Source organism: Peromyscus eremicus, chromosome X (assembly GCF_949786415.1).
Source record: "Peromyscus eremicus chromosome X, PerEre_H2_v1, whole genome shotgun sequence".
NCBI lineage: Eukaryota > Metazoa > Chordata > Mammalia > Rodentia > Cricetidae > Peromyscus > Peromyscus eremicus.
Window position 1 is genome coordinate 89,582,184 of NC_081439.1, and position 27,403 is coordinate 89,609,586.

The 27,403-nt window shown below is 36.5% G+C and overlaps 1 protein-coding gene across 1 annotated transcript in view; it reads left to right on the forward strand.

Annotated features, from left to right (window-relative positions):
* Positions 1-27,403, forward strand: part of Col4a5 (collagen type IV alpha 5 chain) — a 211,377-nt gene that overhangs the window by 136,823 nt on the left and 47,151 nt on the right. Inside the window, exons 30-36 of the mRNA XM_059251446.1 lie at positions 8,394-8,507; positions 11,529-11,696; positions 12,602-12,691; positions 13,141-13,290; positions 16,471-16,569; positions 21,427-21,516; positions 22,205-22,344. Of these exons, the coding sequence (XP_059107429.1) occupies positions 8,394-8,507; positions 11,529-11,696; positions 12,602-12,691; positions 13,141-13,290; positions 16,471-16,569; positions 21,427-21,516; positions 22,205-22,344 (851 nt within the window). The remainder of the gene's footprint in view (positions 1-8,393; positions 8,508-11,528; positions 11,697-12,601; positions 12,692-13,140; positions 13,291-16,470; positions 16,570-21,426; positions 21,517-22,204; positions 22,345-27,403) is intronic.

Below are 27,403 nucleotides of genomic sequence, written 5' to 3' on the forward strand. Positions count from 1 at the left end.
CTGAATGATAATCCACTGGTAGTCTTTTTCAGGAAATTCCCTACTGTATTTTGAGACATGATTTATGAAGAAATGAACTGCAGCATATTTGAAACATATATTTTTTACCATGCATTTGTTTAATCTTTTAAAGGAAATTTAAGATTCTCATATGTTTAATAGTAAAATCTCAGTAGAGTTTGGAATGTTTTGCTTGATGGTTTGTTTTCAGTTTTGTTTTCATTTTGAGACAAGGACTCTCTATGTAACCTAGGTTGGTCTTGAACTCATTATTCCCCTGTTTCCATATCCCCAAAAATGGGATCTCAGATGGAAGACATTGGGCACTACTTCTAGTATAGTTCTTAAAGTGCTAAAAGAATTAATATTTGGGCATTTTTTTCTATGTAAATTTCTTTATTTATCTAGCATTTATTATGTTCATATTCTGGACCATGTAATACTTGAGTCACTAAAAACATAAAGGTATAAATTCTGCTCTTGAAAAATCTCAGAAGTTGCTCTCTACTATTAAAAAAAATCTAGCTCAGTGGTTCTCAACCTTCCTAATTCTGTGACCTTTTAATACAGTTCCTCATGTTGTAGTGACCCCCAATCATAAAGTTATTTCATTGCTACTTCATATCTGTTTTGAATTTTGCTACTGTTACGAATCATAATATAAACATCTGATATCTGATATATAAGATATCTGATATGTGACCCCAAGGGGTCATGACCCACAGGTTGAGAACCACTGGTATTGCTATGATGTTTGCTTTTTTTAATGTGCGTGCTAATAAAGTTTCGAATCAATACATTATTATCAAAACTCAGCTATCAGACTAAAATAAAGTGTTTGACCACCATGGCTATGGTTTATGCTCAGTGGTAAATTACCTGTATAGGAATTTACTATGAAAGTTTGATTCTCAGGACTGATCTCTCCAAAATTTTCACTTATTAGACATATTTAGACAAATTAATAGATATTGAAATTCAGTGACTAAACTGTAAAAGGAAATTGGTATGTCATTTTCAAAACAGTATAGACACCAACAATAAATATAAAAAGTTAATACCTGTGATGAAATCACTCTGTGAGTAGAAAATATTCTTATTCCCGAATATCACAATTTAATTATGCAAAAAAGAGAAAAAATAAAGATAATGATTTTAGAAGCATTCTGTAGCTCATATATTAATTTATTTCAGGATCTCATTTCAGGTTCTTGGACGTATAGGAGATTACACTTTGCTTGAATCTTTTAAAAGGATATTCTAATCAGTAGAAATAATATAGAAAATACTGTGACAAATGAAATGATACATTTGGAAATATTAGAAGTAAAAACTTTTGATAGCAATAAAATATGTATCTTTTTTTCAAAATCAAGAAAATGTGCCTAATATATTTATAAGGAAAATATAAAGTATTATTAAAAACTCGAAATTTTAGAATTGATTTTTTAAATCCTATGTATTAGTAGGAAGGCTTGATGTTGTCAATTATCCCCATTTATAAATAAATATAAATCACTTTCAATGAGAATTTAAGAAATTATTCAGAAGCACTTCATGAAACTGATTTAGAAACTCAGTATTTACTAAATACACATTAATGTATGTTAAAATACCAGTGTAATTATGACACTGTGAACCTGTGCAGGAATAACAAGTGAACTAGTAGAAGTGTTCTGAATGATACATGTATGCCTACATAAACTTAGTATTTCACAGAAGTATCTTCATTAATCAGTAAGGAAAGAGTGAATTCTTTCAACATTGATATGAATAAATGAGCTCACTAAATGAATACCTAATGTATAATATATAAAAAGAGGGCTTAGAATTATAAATATTATAATTATGGAAAGTAATTAAAGTATATTTGAAATATTAGAAGAAAATGATATTTTATAATATTACCAGTTTATAGAATTTCAGCAGCTCTTTTAAGTAAAGTAAATACAAAATTAAAGATAGAAAATTGTAATGCTATAATTTCCATCACTAGATGGTCTTAACTTTCCACCCTCATCCAAGTAATATATACAGTACTTTGTTATTCGAATCTTAGATGGTCTTTTAATAAAAATCCAAAAGCCAGATATCAGGGTGAAAGCTGAAAGATCAGAGAAGTGGAACAGCCAGCCACTAGTTCTTACCTCTATGAAATCCTCAGCCTGAAGAGAGTGAGTTCCTGTTTGCTCACGCCTTATAAACCTTTCTCTGCCCTGCCATATAACTTCCTGGGATTAATGGCATGTGTGTTTCCCAAGCAAAGGCATGAGATCTCAAGAGTTGGAATTAAAGGTGTGTGCCACCACTGCCTGACCTCTATGTCTAATCTAGTGGCTGGCTCTGCCCTCTGATCCTCAGGCAAGTTTATTATGGTACATAATATATTACCACAGTACTTAGTCTTGGCATTGTGTGGATGGATACAAAAATAAGATGCCCAGATTTCTAGTAGGAAAGTGTCAGGAATTTTACCTAATAAGAACAGGAAACGATTATTTTCTATGCATGCATGTTAACCAAGAAAGGGCAAAAATCTTGGCCATTAAACAAACCTTAGCAAATCAAAAATACATTTATTAAGAAGTCAATACCAGGAAAATTAAATAAGGAAATTATATCAGGAAGATACCTATGCTTGGAAAAATCCTAACACTTAGAAAATATCCAGAGTACATAAATAAACCATGAATCAAAGAAGAAATCATTAAGACAATTAACAAACATGTCTAATTGAGTGAACATGAAAGTAAAACGTATCTAGTTGCTCAAAATGAAGTTTGTATGCTAAAGGTTATATTCGAAAAAAAAAAAGGCACAAGCCTTTATTCCCAGCACTCAGGAGGCAGAAGCAGGCAGATCTCTGAGTTCGAGGCCAGCCTGGTCTACAGAGCGAATTCCAGGACAGGCAAGGCTGTTACATAGAAAAACCCTGTATCAAAAAAATCTTAAATGAATTTTGAGAAAATAAAGAAAGTAAATAAATTGAAAAGAATGTATGCAAAAGGAGAGAATATACCAATCATACGAGATTTAAAAAGCAGGAAATTTATGTAAAACCAAATGAGTTTCTTCAAAAAGTCCAATAGAACTGTTACACATCTAAATCCAAATGAGATCCTTTGAAAACTCTAGGAAACTGATAAACATTTAGCCAGGATGACCGTGAAAACAGAACCCTATGGGTTATGAATATTAAAAATGAAAATAGGGACATTATTACAGTACCACCATAGACAATAAAGGAATAGCAGAGGACTACGACAGATAACTGCATGGTGGTAAATTTGGTAACAGAGAAGATGAGCCACTTATAAAGTATTGCTAAAATTTATTGATAATCACTGGTAAAGAAATTATACATTTTTTCCTAAAATTGAACTTTTAGTTTAAAACTCAAAGAATACTTGAAGTGCAGGTGACATCTCTGGGAATTTGTATCAAACATTCTAAAACCAGTAATAACATCCCTACACAGTTTCTTTCCCAGTAGAATACTGGATCACTCCCCAGTGGTTGTGAATGAGGGTATCAAAACCAGGCAAACAAACAAAAAACCCAAAAGAACAAAATCTAAGTTATAGGCCAAAATCTCTCAAGAACAAAAAGGTAAAAATTTCCAAGAGAACAATGACATGTCTAATATTACAATATATAAAAACAAACTACATCATGAACAAATAAACAAATACATTTCATCTTCAGAATATAAGCTGCTTTGACATCTGAAAATTATTCAGCATAATTTGCTATTTCAACATTCTAAAGAATTACATCTATGCTATTACCTTAAATATTGTTAATAAATTATTTAATAAAATTCAACATCCATTCCTTAAAAAAAATACTTGTAGAAAGTTATGAACTCAAGAAAACCTATTAGCTGGGCTTAGTGACTCATGACTATGAACTCAGCATATGGTAGGTTGAGGCAGATAGAGTTCCTCAAGTTCAAGGACATCTTGGTGTACATCGTCTCAGGCCACCTTGCTGGGCAGTGGGAGGCTGTGTTTCAGAATAATTGTCATTAATAATGAAATCCCCAAACTCCTTTTTATGATATAGTCTTTTTTTTTTTTTGGTTTTTTTTTTTTTTTTTTTTTTTTTTTTGAGACAGGGTTTCTCTGTGTAGCTTTGCGCTTCTCCTGGAACTCACTTGGTAGTGCAGGCTGGCCTCGAACTCACAGAGATCCACCTGGCTCTGCCTCCCGAGTGCTGGGATGAAAGGCGTGCGCCACCACCGCCCGGCCATGATATAGTCTTTTATCATAAGTCTTATATGATTTTTAAGAAGTTTAATTTAGTATAATTAATGATGAAAGAAATGCTTTCCTTCAAAAGATAGGATACAACACAAAGTTGTTTGCCCAAAAATTCAATATTATCCTGGAAACACTTAGCCATTGCTATAAGACAAGACAAAGAAACTAAAAACATACAGATTGGAAAGGATGAAATTGCCTATCCATACATAATATGACTTTATACTTAGAAAATCATCTTACACTAAACCTTAGAACAGAAATAAAGTTAATTTTAGAGTATAGGTATTAGGGCGCATATACAAAAATTTTTACAAATTAAAATTAGATGAAAAGGATTGTTTAAAATAGCACCAAATTTCTTAATGTTCTTATTATGCATATCTCTAACAATTTGTGCAGTATTTGTATGTAAACTACAAAAATGTCAATGACACAAAACAAATACAAATACATTGAATGATATACTATGTTAATTACTGGCAAGCACAATTTTCTTAACATACCACTTCTGTCCAAATTAGACTATAAATTAATTGTATCCTTAAGGAAAGCACAGCCGAAGTTTGTCATTGCTCTAACATTTATGTGGAAAACTGAGCAACCTACAGTAGCCAAAACGAATTAAGAAAGTGTGGTGTTGGAGAATTTGATTTCAAGACTTAATACAGTCTTCTAGTGGTCAATATATCTTAGAATATGTGAATGAAGACACATGGGGTCTAGAAATAGAATTGTGTTTGATTCTTTTGTGGAGCTGGAGATAAAATCCAAGCACTCACGTATGCTAAGCACACACTCAAAGGCTGGGGTAAATTCTATCCTCACAAATTTAAGTTTCAGTAGAAAAAGAAACCTTCTAACAAACAGTGCGAAATCTATTGTGTCTATGTGTATGAACCAGGCAAATGAATCCCCCATTTCTACTTTTATCTCAGAATAGATTGGAGACCCACACATAAAGCTTCTAGGACACAAGCACTCCAAGTTTTTCTGTAAAAAGTCAAACAGTAGAATATTTTAGATTTAGTGGACCACATGTTTTTGTTGCAAACTCTCTTTTTGGATAACCCTATGTAATTTTTGTTTCTCTCATTGATGGGACAAAATAACCGGCCAAAGACACGAAGAAGGAAGGATTGATTTGGGTTCACAGTTCTAGGGTACAGCCCTAGACATCATGATATGAAGGGGACGTCACGACAGGAAAAGCTCAAGGCAGCTGCTTTCATCACATCTGTAGTTGGGAAGCAAAGAGATGAAAGTGCTTGACTCATGTTCTCCTTTTCAGAGTCAGGGACCACAGCCCATTGAATGGTGTCAGCCACATTAGGATGGATCTTCGTACCTTAATCTAATCTAAATAATCCTCTACAGTCTAGTTTAGAGGCTTGGCTCGAAATCTTGTCAAGTTGATAAATCAATTGTAAGCATCATGTGTTATAAAAAATTATTCTCAGCTCATAGACAGTGAAAGCACAGGTCTATAGGTAAAATTTGGCTTTCTTTTAAGTAAAAGCATAGTAGAAAAATCTTTTTGATCATAACCTAGACAAAAACTGTTAGATAGGATACTAATAATCACAAAAGGAATGACTGCTAATTTGGACTTCATTAAAATAAAATATTTTCATATCATGTATCTAGCGAAGTATTTGTAAGCAGAATATATAAAAATCCATAAAACTCAACAGTCAGAAAACAACTACCGCATTCAAAAGTAGAGTTGGAAAGCATTGCCAACTATTTAAACAGATATTTATATTTCATCCCAAAAGACAAGTAAGCCAGTACGTGTAAGAATCTTCAATAGAGCCATCTACAAAATGTAGGTTCAAACTATAGTGAGATAGATACCTGACTATAAGAATTGACTTTCTTTTCAAGAACAAGAAAAACGGCCACCAAGTACATAGCATAACTATGAGTTTTTCACATAGCTAATTAGAATGCAAAACAGTGTAGCCACTTTGAGAATCCATTCAATCTCCAGCACAGAAACCAAAAGCAAGCTTAGTTTCACTTTGAAAATTTTGTGCCAGTGTAGTAGAAAGGAAAGCGTGGTCTTACACTCTTAAACTGCAATCCCACTTCTAGGTATTTACTAAAGAAAACTGTGAAGCTTTGCATAAAAATCTGTAAGTCTATATTCTTATGAGCTTTATTCATAATCGCCAAGAATTGGAAACAGCCCAAGTGTCCATCAGGCAACAAAGACTAACACAATGTAATGTATTTATGCAATGAAATATTTGATTTGTAGTGTTAGGAATCAAGTCTAAGACCTCATGCATGCTAAACATACACTCTAACTGCTGACATAAATCTCAGCCCAACATATATCTTTCAAAAATTTACACAGTCAATTTCAATAGGAAAATAAATCTTTACAACAAACAGTGCTAAAATGATTGGATATCTGTATACACAACAAGCATAAATGAATCTCAAATGCATCACATTAAGTTGAACAAAGACATACTCAAGAGGCTACATACTGCATGATTGCATTTACTACATTATGGGTTTGAAAATTTGTAAGAAATAAACTGGAACACTAGTTGCAAGAAAACTGACACATGGAAAAGGATCAACCACTGATGACAGGTCCTTTTGAGGACTGAGAAACAGTTCTAAATCTGGATTGTAGTGGTAGTTATATAGTTGTATACATTTGTCAAAACTCATCCGAGGATGCAGTGAAAGAGCACCTACCTTTTTTTTTCTTTTTAATTTTGAGACATGATTTCTCTGTGTAGCTTTTGAAGCCTGTCCTGGAACTCACTTTGTAGACTAGGCTGGCCTCGAACTCACAGAGATTCACCTGCCTCTGCCTCCCCAGTGCTGGGATTAAAGGCGTGAGCCACCATCGCCCGTTTTTTTTTTTAATTCAATGTTTTTGATAATTCTTTAGAAATTCATACATACTATGTAGGTTTCTCACTCCTGCCTGTAACACCTTTGAGATCCATCCTTCACCTCCCCATGCCTCCCAACTTTATTCCTCTTTTAAAGAAGAACTAAACCCCTAGGTCCAAATTGTGCTGCCCATCTACTCATGAGTCCACTAGAACAACCTACTAGGGCCACACCTTTAAAGGAAACTGACTTTCCCTTCCCCAGAAGCCGTCAACTGTCAGTAGCTCCTCAACCAGGGATGGTGGCACATGAGCCCCTGCACCCTCTATGCAGGAATGTCCACTAGTTTCATCCTTTGCAGGCAACAGCTGCTGTCCAGTCCCCAAGTGCAGCTGCCCTGTCATGTCCAGAGACACTGAGTTTTTCTAGTCCTTCCTGACTTTTGGCCCTTACAATCATTCCACTCCCTCTCCTTCAATATTTTAATAGATATAATAATTTTGAAAAGTGAGAATGATAGGAAATGCAGAAAGTGACATTTCTAATGTTAAAATATTTTAGGCAAGATGAGGAGAAGCTTGAGCACATTTTCAGCCACATATCCTTGAGTTAATAAAAAGGAAGATGGTGACATTTGTCTGCTTAAAGAATAGGTGATTAAGCCGGGCGGTGGTGGCGCACGCCTTTAATCCCAGCACTCGGGAGGCAGAGGCAGGCGGATCTCTGTGAGTTCGAGGCCAGCCTGGTCTACAGAGTGAGATCCAGGAAAGGCGCAAAGCTACACAGAGAAACCCTGTCACACAGAGAAACCCTGTTTCGAAAAAACCAAAAAAAAAAAAAAGGTGATTAAAAACTATATTTTCTTAGGTAGAGAGTTACCCAGTATGTATTACACTGAGAGAGTAAGAAGGTGTAGGTTAGAATCTTGTGCATTTTGAGAGGTTGAGACAGGTGCTGAAGTTGACTGCTTGCCTTGTGTTAAATGAGACTCTATTGATGGGATTTCTGCTTTGGGTACTTATTTGTACTTTTCTTCCCATATAAACTAGTCTCACTGCATCTTTTTATGCCATATTTGGTTGATATCACTGGAAGCCCTGCTCTTTTCTGAAAGGAAACAGAAGAGCTGTGGTTCTAGGGGAGAGGGGAGATGGGGGGCACCTGGAGGAGGGAAGGGAGGGGAAACTGTGGTTGGGATGTAATGTGTGAGAGAAGAATAAAGAAAAAAGGGGAAGCTATTGTTTTAAACATGTAAACTGTGTTTTTTATAAGGTGATACTGGATCAAATGGACAACCTGGCCCAATAGGGCCTCCTGGGCTTCCAGGAATTGGTATTCAGGGACCACCAGGACCACCAGGAACTCCAGGGCCAATAGGCCAGCCTGGTAAGATCACAGTAAATGTGCTTCTTATAGGACATGCAGTGTATATGAATGTCTTCCAGCAAAGTGATTTAAGAGGTAATCTATGTTTTTGGTTGTGAGCCTAGCCTTTAAAGGCTGAGCCATCTCTCCAGCCCATCTATGGGCTGGGCAGTGGTGGCACACGCCTTTCATCCCAGCACTTGGGAGGCAGAGCCAGGCTGATCTCTGCAAGTTCGAGGTCAGCTTGGGCTACCAAGTGAGTTCCAGGAAAAGCGCAAAGCTACACAGAGAAACCCTGTCTCGAAAAACCAAAAAAAAAAAAAAAAAAAAAAAAAGTAATCTATGTATGTATATAATTTTATAAAATTGTGAATTATATAGATGACAGTGTAAGAGCTAATTTAATACTTGATGTTTCCCCTCTCTGTTCACCTCACATCCATCTGTTTCTAATAGCACAATTTGATAATTACACAGTTACCATTACCATATAATCATTGACCAATATAGTTTTAGAAACATAGACCTCAGACTGTTAGTGCTGATTATTTCATACCAGAATAGCTATTGTGCAGTAAAATACAAGACTTCCATGTAGAACTTCTTCACGTTATTAACATATAAAAACCATAATGAGGGTTCCACAAGAATGTTCTGTAAAAATACATCATAGGCATTTTGTTTCCGTTTATTTGATCCTCTCCCCTCCCTTTTGCACTAGACTAATAATAATTTTATAACTGAGAACACTAAGTTTTTTTAATGGATACTCAGAAAGGCATTGTGAACATATAGCCTAGTGATTTTGCCTCCATAGATAAATAATTGTATGGCTCTTCTATAGTAGTACAAGACTCTATACAAATTGTGGATTCTGAGTGAATTCATAGTTTCTATTTGCTCAGTTGTAGTAAGGGCCATTCTCAGGCTTGCATTTCGGTATTTCAAAGTATTGTAAAACAAATGTGGAACATTTAACGGTTTTTAACTCACATGAGCATATCAGACAGTTGAGCACAATTGAGATGTACATGTAATTCTTTTGAACATATAGATATATTTTTTGACCTTAAATGACACTAGACATGTTGTCTGTCATTGCATTAAAAATCTCAAAACAGTGCTTAACGATATAAAATGCCCATGAAGGCTATTTTTATTCATGTGCTATTTTAAAACTCGATTTGAAGGCACACTGTATCTTTTTTTATGGCTCCTGACATGTCGTTACTGATTGAAACGTTAAAAAAAAAAAAGAAAAAAAAACTTGGAATCATGCTTTGAACAGAGTTGCTATAAATAGTTACTTTATCATTCATGGAAAAAACACTTTGTCCAACCTATAAAGGCAGTGGGATCTTGAAGAAGAAAAAGTATTTTTAGTTTAGTTTTGGCCATTACAGAGTTCACCTGCTATTTCAAAAAGAAAGATAAAATATATTTATCATTTCTGTTGTGTTTTATTGTTGCTTGAAAAAATGCATGACTGTGTAGAAGCACTTTGAACTCATGCATCACAGCTGAATGAAAGTAAAACATCATTAATAAGTATCTTAATGAAATATAAAATTTTAATAATACTTCCTTTTAACTATAGCTAATACCTTGCAATTATTTTATTTATTAAATCGTCTAATACTCTATTTCTATACCACTTTCCCCTTCCTCCCTCTGGTAGTATATACATATATCGATCATAATGACTGCATAGGATCATAACAATGCACATTAATACATTTTAATTTACTTTCATATATTTGCCTATATATTTTTTCTTTGTCACAGACTTTAATATCTTAACTAATACTATTTGGCAGTTAACCGAAGTTAGCATGAAAAATTATTCAATGCACTCTCAATATATAGATTTTCAAGCCACGTTTTTTATTATGCATGGAACATATATTCATTTTTAAGGTAAATTTTATTATCATCACCAAGGCAGAATATTAACTTCACCCATTTTAAATTGTTTTGATTCTTAAATAGTAGGGTAATCAGCAAGATTCTCTTGCTAAACCTGAGTTATAGTGCATAACTAAAACTTCTAGAGGCTTATATAATATAATTGTTTCATTTTGCAATAAAAAAAACTTAATACAAAATAGTAAGAACTGATAGTATCATTAAAACAACATGTAAGACAAAGCCAATACAAACCAAACCAAACTGACTTATCTGATAATTATTTAGAGGGGCCAACATAATATGTACTAATAATTGATGCCTATTATGTTGACCTCTCTAAATAATTATCAAATAATGGAACAGTGAAAATCCAACTTTGGTCAACGGGTCAGTGACAAATTATAAATTGTTAACAATCTGCAATGAGATAAACACTGAAGAAAATTCATTCAAAAATTCTACAACAATTTACTGCTATAATCTTATTTATTGAATATTATAACCGGAATACTGGGCTCCTATTTCACGGTTTTGGTATTTTTTTGTACTTTATTAAAAGGTTAGTCAACAATCAGCTAGGAAATTTTTTTAAATTGTGTTTTACCAAAAGTAATTTTAGAAAAAACCATCTTAAAGAAATATGATTTACAGAATCTAAACTTGGTGTATGAGCTGGCTTTTTGGAGCCCACTACCTATGGTGGGACACCTTGCTCAGCCTTGATGCAGGGGGAGGGGCTTGGTCCTGCCTCATCTGAATGTATCTGGCTTTGCTGACTCCCCATGGGAGACCTTACCCTCTTGGAGGAGGGATAGGGGGAGGTGGGGTGAGGTGTGGGGGGGAAGTGGAAGGAGAGATGAGAAGGGCATCTGTGGTTGGTATGTAAAAAGAATAAAAAAATTCTTAAATAAAAAAAAAGATCACTTGATTCTTCCTGACAGAAAAAAAAATGATTTAAGATGTTAAAGCTTGATTTTCTTTAGTCATTTTTACATGCACAATGCCAAAAGACTCTCTAATGTACTCTCTTAGGTTTATCATATACAGATCCTGTCACTTTTTATGAGAAAAATAACCAGATCCATCATTTAGAAACTGCTTCAATACTTACTAATGTTATGTTTTGTTAACTAGGGTTACATGGAATACCAGGAGAGAAGGGAGATCCAGGACCTCCTGGGTTTGATGTTCCAGGACCCCCAGGAGAGAGAGGTAGTCCAGGGCTTCCTGGAGTCCCTGGTCTTATAGGACCTCCAGGATCACCTGGTCTTCCAGGAAAAGCAGGTGTCCCTGGATTCCCAGGTAATATTTAATAATTTGTCTGATTGAGGATCAATGAAACTAATATTAGTATGACTCTGACAAATAATTTTCATATTACATTTTATGAATTGGCACTCTCTATTAAGGAAGAGTGTTAAGTGTGTGAATGTTGGAGACTCAGTTTGCTGTTTGCACTATACTCTTATTCTGTATGCCTGTACAAGTTATATATTACTATATAATAAATGATCCGAAATATAATTGTTTAAAGCAACTTTTCTAATATTTTGCTTAAGATTCGGTGGGTCAGAAATCAAGGGGTGCCTTTCTTGGATTATTTTCTATAATTTACATGACTCCAACAAGAATTTTTGGAGTTGAAGAACCCAAATCTATAATGGCAGTTTTCTGACACTTGGGTATTTTTTAGCTCATGTAGCATCTAATCATTCATAAGGCCTCTTATCATTGTAGCATCCTTCCATTGCAAATGGCTTCCCTAAGAAATAATTTCATGAGACAAAAATGAAGTCCTGGAGAGATAGCTCAGTGGCTAAAAGCACTGGCTGCTCTTCCAGAGAACTGGGGTTGGATTCCCAGCATCCACATGGCAGCTCACAATTGTCTGTAACTCTAGTCCCAAAGGATCCAGTACCCTCTTCTGGTCTCCGTGGTTACTGCATGCACATGGTGCACATACATTCATCCCAAACAACCATACATGTAAAATAAAAATAAATACGAGATTTTTAAAAAGGAGAGGGAAAGCAGGAGGAAGGGAGTAGGAGAGGGAGGGAGTAGTGGAGGAAGAGGGGAATAAAGAGAGAGACAGGGAGAGAGAGAGAGAGAGAGAGAGAGAGAGAGAGAGAGAGAGAGAGAGAGAGAGAGAGAGAGGCTTTCCAAAGTCCCAGAAGACAGAAGCTACTAACTGATATTTTCCAAAGGTGCCAAAGGAGAAATAGGTATGATGGGACCTCCAGGCCCACCTGGACCCTTGGGAATCCCTGGCAGAAGTGGTGCTCCTGGTCTTAAAGGTAAGAACTGGAGTTCACTGACACTTGTGTGTGACCATGAAAAGCAAACATTGTGTTCTGTCAATATAGGTTTTGTTTTTCCCATTTTAAAACCAGCAGTGCTTGGTGTTTTATTTCTTCGTGATGTGTCAGTTAAAAAGTCTTGTTTTCAGTTTGATGACATACTTAATCTGTATAACTGAAATACTGTAAATGCTGAGCCTATAATCTGAGAATTGAACTTCAGATTTTTCTTATGGAGAGCCTTTAATCATCATCCAAATATTCTAGAAAGCAGAGAGACTATTACCTGACCTTTTAAATATGTATTCACTCAAGTAATTCATTGGCAGACATCAAATTACATAAATGTTTTGAGTGCTTACAAGTCCACCCAGTTATGAGATGAGGGATAATTTTACATGCATTAATTATGGATGGACAAATTTGGTGTGCTTTGTTGATTTTAGGTGATGATGGCATGCAAGGTCAGCCAGGCCTTCCTGGCCCTGCAGGAGAAAAAGGTGGTAAAGGAGAACCTGGCCTTCCGGGTCCCCCTGGACCAATGCATCCAGATTTCCTGGGATCAAAAGGAGAGAAGGGTGAGCCTGGCTTACCAGGTAAGTGAATGGATGTATTCATAAATACATTTTTTTTTTTACATATGTGAAGTTTAATTTGGGGGATGGTACTAGATGACAGACACAGTTCCATATGGATGCTAGCATACTTTCTTTCACTATACTACATACCCAGTCCCTGAAGTTTAATTTTACACATATTTATTCATGTATGTATATATGTGTGTACGTATGTATGCATTTGTTTGTCTGTGTGTGTGTCACTGAATGTGTCAAAAAACTACTTTCAGCAGTTGGCTCCCTCCATCCTCATTGTGAATTCCAGGAATTTAACTCAGGTTATTGGGCTTTTCGCAAAGCACCTTTACCTACTGAGCCATCTTGCCTGGCCACTGACATTTTATTTTAGGTATCAGAGGAGTAACTTGGAGTTACTGGATTCAACAAGTCAATTAGATACACAACATTTTAGTGGTGAATATTTCATTTGATTCATGATGTTTCATTGATTAGCTTTCTGCTTGAATATTTTTCTGTTGTTTACCTGTCGTGAGCTACAGGAGTTTTAAAAAAGACTTGGGGAACTGGGGAGATGGTTTAGTGAATTGAGTGTTTGTTACACAAGCGTGAAACTGGAATTTGGATCCCTAAACCCCACATAGACGCAAAACAGGCACATGCCTGGAATAGTAACACTTTTGAGGCAAAGACAGGGGAACTCTAGGGGACCTTTGAGTTCAGTGAGAGACCTATCCTCAATGAACAACATGTCAAACAATCTCTGAAGGCATCCAACTTCAATTTTGGGCCTATATGTGCACCTGCAAACACACATGTGCCAAGAAACCTATGAGCACACATACATACATATGTACATACATACATACATATGTACATACATACATACATACATAAGTAAGTACATTCATAAATAAAACAGACTTAAATAACTGCCTTCAGTTTTCCAGGAGTTTAGAAAATGATATATAGTCACAATAATTTGAGAACAACATTTGCTATTTAGGAAATGTGGTGGTCCTTTTCGGTTATTTTCTCCTTGAATCCAAATGAAGGTGAATAGTATAATGTTGTATATAATAGGTTTTAAATTATAAAACTGTTCTTTTCTTTTTATAGAAGTATAACATAGTTCATCAAAACTACCACAAAACATACATACATATATATATATAACTATACATAAATTAACATAAGGCACCTATAGAAAAGAAAGAAACGTATTTGTTGAAAAAGTGCTAGCCTTTCAAACATTATGAAACTTTAGATTGGTCATTAATTTATAGCTTTCAGCACATTTGCAATTCTTTTTGTGTTCTACAAATGTTGTCAGTTGTACATGTGTGTATGTGTGTGTAAACAAATGTTATAAGTTTCACATTGAGCATGATTTGATGAAAATTTTCTTTAACATAATATTTCTTATACTGGAAATTTTCACACAAAGTACACAAAGGGGCAGGAACATGTAAATTTTAGGATGACTAAAATGGAATGTCTTTCTTAGGTATCTCTTCTTTTAAAAATCAGATTCTTATTGATTGATTGATTGATTGATTGGTATGTGTGCATATGTATATGCTACAATTCCTATGTAAATGTCAGGGGACAACTTATGGGAGTGAGTTCTCCTGCTTCAGTATGTGGGCTCTGGAGGTTGGACTCAGGTCTTCAGGCTTGGTGACATGTTCTTTTATCCACTGAGCAATGTCATCAGCTCCTGGAGTTATTGTCTTATGTGGCTTTTTTTTGTTGTTTTTTTGAGACAGGGTTTCTCTGTGTAACAGTCCTGGCTGTCCTGGAACTCACTCTGTAGTCCAGGCTGGCCTTGAACTCACTGAGATTCGCCTGCCTCTGCCTCCCTAGTACTGGGATTAAAAGCCTGGGCCACCACCACCTGGATGCTTCTTTTTTTTTTTTTTAACCATGCTTTCTGAATTATAGGAATGGTGAAATATACTTGACTTCTACCATAGGATTACTAATAAAATACTTTGAGACAGATAAGAACAAAGAGGAAGTTGACATTTTGGGCTGATCTAAATTTCTTGATGAGAGATAGTAAAAATTGGAGAAACTAATAGTCTGTAGTACATTTGGCCACTGCTATCATTGCTACAGGTAGTCAGGGCCAGGCATTGAACATTATTTTGTTGTTCTGGTTTGAAGTGCTGGGGATCAAATTCAGTGATAGGCAAGTTCTCACTGAGCTACACATCCCATCACTCTCCAGGGCCATCTTAATAATTCATGATCTACACCTGTATCATGTTAGAAGTAAGGAGGCTGCAAAACTACCACTGCCAATTCCAAAAAAAGTTTGGTAATTTATTCCCAAAATGTGACAGACACCCTTCAGAGCATCCTTACCCTCCCAAGCACTACATAAGGGATGTTGTTGTTGTTGTTGTTGTTGTTGTTGTTGTTGTTGTTGTTTCAGTCACAAGCATTAATTTTAATCCCATTCGGTTACAGCTAGTTTTTTTTTTACTTTCTTTTTTGAAATTTTTCTATTCATACCAACCCCAGATCCCCCCTTTTCTCCTCCCTCCCGCCCCCCCCCCCCCCCCCCCCCGCCGTAGCCCAGCTATCTCAGTCAATAGAGTATGAGACTCTTAATCTCAGGGTCATGGGTTCATGTCCTGTGTTGGGCATCAGAAAATGTCATAAATCCATGGGAGTCTGGTTAAGGAGTATTAAGGAAGGGATGGTTTCTATCCATCTTTTCTTCTCTAGGCATCATCTTGAAGTTGATTTCTGCTGCATCTTTTTTGGTCATTTTTTCATTCTCATTTGTCCTAGGAATTTTGTCTTCTTGATTTAGGAAATCAAGTGGACTATCAGAAAAATGAGTTTTTGACATAGAGCACAGAAATAGAGAAATGGTTAAAGTGTAGCAATCCCCCAACACACATACACACACACACACACACACACACACACACACACACACACACACACGAGAGAGAGAGAGAGAGAGAGAGAGAGAGAGAGAGAGAGAGAGAGAGAGAGAGAGAGAGAGAGAGAGAAGGAGGGAGGAAGGGAGGAAAGGAGGGAGGGAGGGAGGAAGAGAGGAAGAGAGAGAATATGCCAGTTTCTCCTTTTCACTTACATACAGTTCAACATTTAAGCAGCTTTTTTGGCAAATTAATTTATTATTAAGAATCAGCCTGACTTGTTTTTTATGCTTATTCTTGGAAGGTATTCCTGGACTTTCAGGACCAAAAGGCTACCAGGGTTTACCTGGAGACCCAGGGCAACCTGGACTGAGTGGAGAACCTGGATCACCAGGACTACCAGGTACGTAAAATAGACCACTGTGGCGTTTGACTAGCTAACAGCAATCCCTGGAAAAGTAACTGTGGCCGGGCGTTGGTGGCGCACGCCTTTAATCCCAGCACTCGGGAGGCAGAGCCAGGCGGATCTCTGTGAGTTCGAGGCCAGCCTGGGCTACCGAGTGAGTTCCAGGAAAAGGCGCAAAGCTACACAGAGAAACCCTGTCTCGAAAAAAAAGAAAAGAAAAGTAACTGTGACCTTATCATGTTTAATTGATGATTTGGATCCGGTCATGATAAGTGCAGTGAGGCCTGACAAAATTGTTGACATTTGACCCAAGTTTGAACAGACAAGAGATATAGGACATTTTATTTTGCTTATTCAGATTCACAGTTTGCTCTCATCAGAATATATGTAGAACTATGATTCAAGTAAGGTGCTACATTTTACTACAGACACTGCAGCATATAAATAAGACAATTATCCGGTAGGAGCCTGAAAAAGTCACCAGTGTTTTTTGCTTTTATTGTTGTTGTTTGTTTGTTGCCTACAATGTAAAAAGATGATTGAAATTTTTAATTTTTAAAATTTCTTTTTTATTTGGAAATCATTTCTATTTTATCCTTTTTAATTTTTTTATTCACTTTACATACCAAACCACAGATCCCCCTCTCATCCCTCCTCCCATTCCCCTCCTTTTCCCCTCCCCCAACTCACCCTCATCCCCTCCTCCAAAAGGGTAAGTTCTCCATGGGGGGACAGCTAAGCCTCTCACCCCTCGCCCTTGCATCAAGGTGAGCAAGGTGTCTGGCCATAGGTAATGGGATCCAGAAAGCCATATCATGCACCAGGGACAGATCTTGAACACACTGTCAGGGGCCCCTCAAACAGACCAAGCTACACAACTGTCTCCTGTATGCAGAGGGTCTAGTCTGGTCCCATGCAGGTTCCACAGCTGTAGTTCTAAAGTTTGTGAGTTCCCTTGAGCTTGGTTCAGTTGTCTCTGTAGATTTCCCCATCATGATCTTGACTCCCCTTGTTCGTGTAATCCCTTTTCCCTCTCTTCAACTGGACTCCTGAAGCTCAGCCTGGTGCATGGTTGTGGATCTTTGCATCTGCTTCCATCAGTTACTGGATGAAGGCTCTATGATGACAGTTAGGGTATTTACCAATCTGATTACCAGGGTAGGCCAGTTCAGGCACCCTCTCCACTACTGCTAAGAGTCTTAGCTGGGGTCATCTTTGTGGATTCCTGGGAATTTCCCAAGCACCAGGTTTCTCCCTTACCCCATAATGTCTCTCTTTATCAAGATATCTTTCATTGCTTTTCCACTCTGTCCCACCCCCAGCTTGACCATCCCTTTCTCTCATGTTCCCATCCCCCATCCCCTAGCCTCTATTACCCTCCCTCATCCCCAGGTTACTCATTGGGATACCCTATTTTTCCCCATCCCAAGGTGATCCATGCATCCCTCTTTGGGTCCTCCTTGTTTCCTAGCTTCTCTGGAGCTGTGGGTTATAGTCTGGTTATCCTTTGCTTTACATCTAGTATCCACTTATGAGTGAATACATACCATGCTTGTCTTTCTGGGTCTGGGTTACCTCACTCAGGATGATATTTTCTAGTTACATCCATTTGCCTACAAGTTTCATGATGTCATTGTTTTTTGCAGCTGAGTAGTACTCCATTGTGTGTATGTACCACATTTTCTTTATCCATTCTTTGGTTGAGGGGCATCTAAGTTGTTTCCAGGTTCTGGCTAATAGGAATAATGCTGCTATGAACATAGTTGAGCATGTGTCCTTGTGCTATGATTGAGCATACCTTGTGTATATGCCCAAGAGTGGTATCATTGGGTCTTGAGGTAGATTGATTCCCAATTTTCTGAGAAGTTGCCATACTGATTTCCAAAGTGGCTGTACAAGTTTTCACTCCCACCAGCAATGGAGGAATGTTCTCCTTGCTCCACATCCTCTCATAAGCTGTCATCAGTGTTTTTGATCTTTGCCATTTTGACAGGTGTAAGATGGTATCTCAGAGTCACTTTGATTTGCATTTCCTTGATGAATAAAGATGTTGAGCAATTCCTTAAATGTCTTTCAGCCATTTGGGATTCTTCTGTTGAGAATTCTCTGTTTAGCTCTGTAGCCCATTTTTTTAAATTAGATTGTTTGTTATTTTGATGTCTAGTTTCTTGCATTCTTTATATATTTTGGAGATCAGCCCTATGTCAGATGTGGGGTTGGTGAAGATCATTTCCTATTCTGTAGGCTGTGATTTTGTCTTATTTACTGTGTCCTTTGCCTTAGAGAAGTTTCTCAGTTTCAGGAGGTCCCATTTATTAATTGTTGTTCTCAGTGTCTATGCTACTGGTGTTATATTTATTAAGTGGTCTCCTGTCCCAATGCATTCTAGGCTACTTCCTACTTTCTCCTCTATCAGTTTCAGTGTAACTGAATTTATGTTGAGGTCTTTGATCCACTTGGATTTGAGTTTTGTGTATGGCCATAAATATGGATCTATTTGCAATCTTCTACATGTTGACATCCAGTTATGCCAGCTCCATTTGTTGAAGATGCTTTCCTTTTACCATTGTACAGTTTTGGCTTCTTTGTCAAAAATCAGGTGTTCATGTGTGTGGAATAATGTCAGGGTCTTCTATTAAATTCCATTGGTCCACATGTAGGTTTTTATGCCAATACCAAGCTGTTTTTATTACTATAGCTCTATAGTAGAGCTTGAAGTCAGGGATGGTGATGCCTCCAGAAGTTGCTTTATTACAAAAGATTGTTTTACATAGCCTACATTTTCTGTTTTTCCATATGAAGTTGAGTATTGTTCTCTTAAGGTCTGTGAAGAATTGTGTTGGGATTTTGATGGGGATTGCATTGAATCTGTAGATTGATTGCTTTTGGTAAGATTGCCATTTTTATTATGTTGGTTCTACCTATCAATGAGCGTGGGAGATCTTTGTATTTTCTAATATCTTCTTCAATTTCTTTCTTCAGGGACTTAAAGTTCTTGTCATACAGGTATTTCACTTGTTTGGTTAGAGTAACCCCAAGGTACTTTATATTATTTGTGGCTATTGTAAAGGGTAATGTTTCTCTGATTTCTTTCTTGGCCCATTTATCATTTGCATATAGGAGGGCTACTGACTTTTTTTTAATTCATCTTGTATCCTACCACATTACTGAAGGTGTTTATCAGTTGTAGGAGTTCCCTGGTAGTATTTTTGAAATCACTTATGTAGACTATTATATCATATGCAAAGAGTGAAAGTTTGACTTCTTCCTTTCCAATTTGTATCACCTTGATCTCCTTTTGTTGTTTGATTGCTCTAGCTAGAACTTCAAGTACTATGTTGAATAAGTATGGGGAGAGAGGACAGTCTTGTCTTGTTCCTGATTCTAGTGGAATCTCTTTGAGTTTCTCTCCATTTAACTTGATGTTGGCTGTCAGCTTGCTGTAAGTTGCCTTTATTATGTTTAGGTATGTTCCTTGTATTCTTGATCTCTCCAGGACCTTTATCATGAAGGGGTGATGGATTTTGTCAAAGGCTTTTTCAGCATCTAATAAGATGATCATGTGATTTTTTTCTTTCAGTTTGTTTATATGATGGATTATATTGACAGATTTTCATATTTTGAACCATCCCTGCGTCTCTGAGATGAAGCCTACATGATCATGATGGATGATTTTTTTATGTGTTCTTGGATTTGGTTTGCCAGTATTTTATTGAGTATTTTTGCACCAATGTTCATGAGGGAGATTGGTCTGTTGGTTGAGAGTTTTGTGGGGTATAGTAGTCTGGGCTGGAATCTGTGGTCTCTTAGTGTCTGCATAACATCTGTCCAGGACCTTCTGGCTTTCAGAGTCTCCACTTGAAAAGTCAAGTGTTATTCTGACGGGTCTGACTTTATATGTTACTTGGCCTTTTTTCCTTTGCAGCTCTTAATATTGTGCCCCTGGGCCTAAATTCTAGAGGCTGGGGTTATTGGCTAGGAGAACAAAGACTCACCTTTGGGTCCAATCGGAGCTTAATTTTTAAAATTTCTAAGGATAAAAGTTTCCCAAGCCTCCTTGTAATCTGTTACAGCACAAATGCTCTTACAGTGAATGGTTTGCCTTAGTTTTTGTCTTCCTTCTCATAAAACTTTCAGCTGCTTGATTTTAGTTCAGCCCCTAAGGAAATAAAAAGGTCTTTAACCTCTTAGAAGCTCTGAAGGTCATTTGTTTGCCATCAAATTCGTACCTCATTATCCTGATGGATTGAGAAAGATGGATTCTCTCCTGATTCCTTCCCAGCATCTTTTGCATTCTCTTCCCAAAGCTGGAAGTCCCCGGTGAAAGAAAAAGAAAACTGCATGTATGGTGGCACTGGCAAACATGTAGGTGACATCATACAGCTCAAGCACCTGTGATGTTCTTAGTAGACTCCTCAAATACATCCCGGTCAATGCAGCATCTCTCCATCAAATTACCAACCCTTATCTCTCTCTGGCCTAAATATAGTGGAGCTCTGTTATGACAGAGATCAATGGCTGAAGTTGTATTAAACATTCTTATATTGGATTTGTCTGTGAGTACACAAAAAGGGGTAGTTATACATACGCAACAAATAAATCATCAAATGCATGGAATTGTATTAGGTGAAGAACCAAGGTGCTCAGGTAAAATTACCTTTATTTTTATGAAGTTGAATTTAAAGACCTGTATTAGCATTATTATATTCCAATATGTTACTAAGGAGACTTCTGGGGGACTGCCTACCTATTTCACACTGAGTTATATCTGTGGACTTTAATACAATGAAATTTATCCTTCCAATCCCATGATGTCATTTCTTTGCTTTAATTTTACCAACATTATTTTTCTAGGTCCCAAGGGTGACCCTGGTCTCCCTGGTCCACCAGGACTTACAGGGCCTCCTGGGCTTAAAGGAAACATTGGTGACATGGGTTTTCCTGGTGAGTGATGAAAAGTCATAGTCATTTAATCCTATTAATATTCACTGTCTTTTTTCCCACATTGAGACCGGGTCTCATGTAGCACAGGCTATCATCAAACTTGCTACATAGCTGAGGATGACCTTGAACTTGTAGTCCTCCTGCATCTACCCCTGAAATACTGGGATTATAAGTGCTTGACACCATGCAATGTTAATAATGTATTAAAGATCAAACAGCTTTATGCATATGAGGCAAGCACTCTGCCAATTGACCAGTGACCCAACCCTCATTTTTATCCTTTTTTAAAATCAGAAAAGATGCAAGTATAAAGTCTAGATATGTAGCAAAGTGATAGTATGTAAGAGGCCTGGATTCCATCAGCAGCATTGGAGATGGGGCAGCTAATGTTGACAGAATCAGAGTAGGACAGTCTCTAAAATAACCAAAAAATATTTAAAGTGACTTAATAAGGGACAGAATTTTTAAAAAGTTAGAATTCACAAACATATGTGTTCTCTGGATTTTTCTCTTCCATCAAAATTTCTTTAGAAATGGTTGATATATAAGCCCGTATGTGAAACTCACTCTATATACTCAGTTTACAGAAGTTTTTTTTAAAGATCTTTTTGCTAAATCACATTCATCTTACGTTTGCAGTGAGTAAAGACTATTTTATTAAATATTATACATTACATATTTTCAACAGGCCCTCAAGGTGTGGATGGGCCTCCTGGGCCTCCTGGAGTTCCTGGACAACCTGGCTCTCCAGGGTTACCTGGCCAGAAAGGAAGTAAAGGAGATCCTGGCGTTTCAGGCATTGGTCTTCCGGGTCATCCTGGTCCAAAGGTAATCCTATTCTTCTCATCACATCTGAAAATTATAGCTTTTCTTTAATTGTGCTCACTTCTAATTCTTTACTAAACAAACTGCAGAATGACAAGGAATATTCTGAGCAAAGAATTATTCCTTTCATTTTCCCTTAGGTTGTAAGGGAAAGCTGGTAACAAGGAATATATTATCTAGGGGCCTATCATTAGTTTTATTCCTAAGTAAAATGGCAAGCAAACAGAAAGAATATCATGATTGTACATTATCCATTTTAAAACTGAACCTTTTGATTTCAAAACAGATAGTATACAGAACAGTTATGCTAGTATTTAACTATATAGCATAGACATACTAATGGCTTGAATCAGGCTTTTGGCAGTGGAAGTGATAAGAAATGGTCTGATGCTGAACCGTAGTTCATAGGTCAAACCAGAAAGATTTGTTTATGAAATCTGAGACAAAGGAGGGTGTCGAAGGATGACTCTGAATTTCTTGGCCCCGAAATCCCGGAAGATAGGAAAGCTTTTGGAAAAAGAAAGTTTGGAGAAAAATATGAAGGATGCAGTTTAGTGATTGCTCATATTTTCTTGATGAAACAGAAAAGTCGTCATGAGACATAGGGATGAGGGAAAAGACTGGAGGCTTGACTTCAAGCCTTCAAAACAGTCTTCTGCTCGTGAAGATGTGTAGGCCTGGGAATATAGTCCACTACCTTTTTTCCCCAGAAAAATTCCCAGTTGGCCCAATATCATCTGTAAGAAATTCCTTTTTTTTTTTTTTTTTTTTTTTTTTTTTTTTTTTTTTTGGTTTTTCGAGACAGGGTTTCTCTGTGTAGCTTTGCGCCTTTCCTGGAACTCACTTGGTAGCCCAGGCTGGCCTCGAACTCACAGAGATCCGCCTGCCTCTGCCTCCCGAGTGCTGGGATGAAAGGTGTGCGCCACCACCACCCGGCAGAAATTCCGTTTTTTACTCACTGATTTAAAATTATATTTTTTAAATTTCTTATTTGTTCATATATACTGTTTTCTATAATGGACTAATTTCAACATATAGTATAGTGAAAACCACCACTATAAACCATCTCTGAATTTATAATTAAAGGTATTAGAAAACTGTTTGAATTGAAAGTTATCTATGGTACTCTTTTTTTTTTTTTTTTTTCATGTGGTTGCTGGGAATTGAACTCAGGACCTTTGGAAGAGCAGCCAGTGCTCTTAACCGCTGAGCCATCTCTCCAGCCCCTATGGTACTCTTAAAGCAAGAGGATAATTTTTAGCTTTTTTTTCTATGTGGCTTATAGGTATACTTCAGTAAGATACCCATATATACAAGAATGAAGGTGACAGAAATTAGCTGTTTTAGAAAGCCCTAACGGTCCAATTCAAAAATAAGCAACAGCCTTGAATAAAACCTAAAAGTCATATACAAATGACCAGTAATTACATTAAAAGTTGTTCCACATCACTAATCAATATAGAAATGCAAGTCAATTACATAGTGAGATAATGTTTTATACCCATTAAAGAGATTCAATTAAAAACTAGTAAACAGGGCCTGGGGATGTAGCTTAGTTGGTGGAAAGCTCACCTAACATTTGTGAATGCCTAGATTTCATCTTCAGCATAAACTAGGCATGATGGGAAACATCTTATTAATAAGAACATTGAAATATGGCCATCCTCACTGGTCATATTAATTCAAATTCCAATTGCAGTAAGATACCACTTCCCATTCAGTAAAATAGCCACTTCCAAGAAGGTTGGAAAGGATGTAATGAAACTGGAAGCCTTACATATTGCTAGTGGGAAAGTAAAATGATACAACTGCAATGAAAAAATATTTGGTGGGCCTCAAAAAATTATAGCTGTCATATAATCTAGCAGTCTCAATTCTATGTATATATCCAAAAGAAGTGAGTGTGTATCTCTTCACAGAAACTTGTACTTGTATGTGAATGCTCATAGCATCATTATTTATAATGATCAGAATCTGGAACAAACCCAAATGTCCATAGGTGAATGAATGGCTAAACAAATCCTGCTTTATCTATACAATAGAATATGTGATTATTAATAGAAATAAGGTACTGATATAATGTAGATGATTTTCCAAAATTCACCCTAAGTAAATTAAGCCAGACATAAGATACCATATTACATAATTTTATTTATATAAAATGTCCACCAGAATAGGTGAAGCAGCATAAACAGCAGAGTAAGTGTTGCTGGGGCCTGGAGTGATAAAAGAGTGTGGAATTACTGTTAATGAATACAGTTGGTTTGGTTTTTTTTGTGTGTGTGTGTGTATAAGATTAAATTTTCTAAAATTAGATTTTGATGATAGTTGTCTAACTCTGTGAATGTACTAAGAACACTGAACTGACTGGCTTGTGTGATATGTAAATTATTTCAATAAGTTGTACAAATACTTTGTCCTCTGTGATGGGAAATCTGATACAAGATTTCTACCTATAAACATAATGTTTTCACTTGCCTTGAACTTAATTTAATTTTTGGATGCTTTAAGTTCTAGTATCCTCAGATTTGATGAACAAATAGATGTTGGTTTCCTTGCACTTGGTTTTGAAGATATTTAAAATAATTATAATATAAATTATATATATATATATATATATATATATTTATATATATATATATCTTACTAGACCTACATATAGTGCTGCAATAATATGGCATAGCTTGATTTTATGAGTCACATTTTCTTTGATGTATTTGTGACAATTTGAGCCACTTTTGTCTATACCAGTCTGGTATTTGGAGCAATATTATTAATAATCTTTTCTTAAATAGTAAACAATAATATTGAATCTATCATCTTAAATATAATGCCATGTTTTTGCAATGTTGATCACATTTCACATACATGTATTAAATCGTTTGTGGTACTATTTGGCCTGGCCAAGCAGCCTTGTACTATTATTTATCAGTTGTCCATATTAACTTAATATTGTCCTAGTTGGGAGAGCTAAATACATAGGAAACCTGAAGAACTTATTATATACTCTGTCTTGCTTACTTTGAGAAAATGTCAGTGTTGTTTACTGTGTTCAGACTTCATTTAAGCATGATGAGTAAGGTCCAGCAATCTGTGGGTTAATACAGTACATATGGTTGTCATTATCATTCATCTTAAAATGTGCGGAAAATTAATTTTACATTATGTGCTATGTGGATTGTCTTTGTTTGTTTGTTTGGTTGGTTTGCTTATTTGTTTTATATGCACTCTTACTCTATAGCTCAGACTGGCCTGAAACTCACTATGTAGCCCAAGCTGGCCTTGAACTCTATATTTAACTTCTTCAGCTTTCCCACTGCTGGAATTATAAGCATGCATGCATTACTATACCCAGCTCTTTTACCCATGTTATTGAAACACACACACACACACACACACACACACACACACACAGAGAGAGAGAGAGAGAGAGAGAGAGCCAGAGCGAGAGCGAGAGAGAGAGAGAGAGAGAGAGAGAGAGAGAGAGAGAGAGAGAGCGAGAGCTCTTTTAAGCAGTATTATTACAATATACATACATACACACACAAGAACACATACAAGAGAAGGGTAAGAATGAGAATATTGGGGGTAACTTGGTTTGGATTATAGTATTGTGGTTACATCCTTTTATTCAAATTCATCAACATGTATGCATTTAATATGTACGAATTTCACATCAATAATACCTAAAGTTTACCCAAAAACGTCGTATTAACTGCTTTTTGTTAATTTTGTTTTATCTTTTGATTGTTACATTCTATTTGTGTGTATTTATAAGGTAATTTAATGTTTTGATTTGTGTATACATTGGGTAGGTAAATAGTTCCCCTTAAATTTTTGTGATTTTTATTGTTTGAGAATTTCATGTATGCATATATTTTTCATTAAATCCACTCCACTATTTCCTGCCAATTTCATCTGTTATTTAAAAATAACTGAGTTCACTTAGTGTGCTTGTTTGTGCATGGGTGAAGTGCTATATACCAGTGCAAGTGGCAGTCTCTCAGAGGCTGCATCACTGAAGAAGCTGGCTCTCTCTCTCCCAGCAGCCATGAATTGCCAATAGCTCATTTACATGGGGTGGGACTTCATGCCCACCTCCCACACTCCGTGCTGAGATTTTATCTGGCTTGGTCTTGCACATGCTGTCACAACTGCTAAAGTTCATGTGGGATAACTGCCTTACTGGGTCCAGAAGGCAGTGTTAAATTCCTGGTTACTTTTAACTTTTTTAAAAAACATGGAGCCTTATTGTTCATTATATTCACCAGGCCATGCTATGAAAAATGTAAATATGTTTCATCTATCTAGCGATAACATCATACTTTGTTAACCAAACCTTCTGTCTGTCTCTCCTGTCTATTTTCCATAATCTCTGTTAACCAACATTTTACTCCTACCATCTGTGAGAAGCGTGTATCATTCTCTGCTTAATTTCACTGAACATAAGGTTCCCTGGGTCCATCCATGTTGTCATAAGTGACAAAATTTCATGCTGTTTTGAAGCTTACTACTAGTCTAGTGAACCACATTTTCTTTGCCCAATTGTCTGTTGGTGAACACTAAATAGGTTCCACATCCTGGATATTTTGAACAGTGCTGCAGTAAGCATAGGAGTGAAGGTGTCTTTTTAACCCGGTGATTTTGTTTTCTTTGGATGTATGACTAAGAGCAGGCATGTTGGATAACATAGAAACCCTGTTTCAAAATGTTTGTTTAGTTAACTTTCTTGGTCTAAGGTAGAACTAGAACAATTCTACATTTCTTTGTAGTATCCTTCATCCCCATGTGTGGATAGGGCTATAAAAAATGCATCATCAGATACAGACTACTTCCAACTGATGGGCTACCATTTTATGTTTAATGTTACCACTCAGCAGAATATGGGGTTTGTCCTATCCAACCAAATGTTTTCCATTCATTGTTTTCATTTTTCCCAGTAGCATTGCTTCTTCAATTTTACACTTTCAAGCAAGAAGGCATGTAGCTGGAGAGTTTCTCTCCGGGTTTCACCAAGCCCCCGCAGTCCTGCAGCCCACTTATAAAATAAACACACAGATGC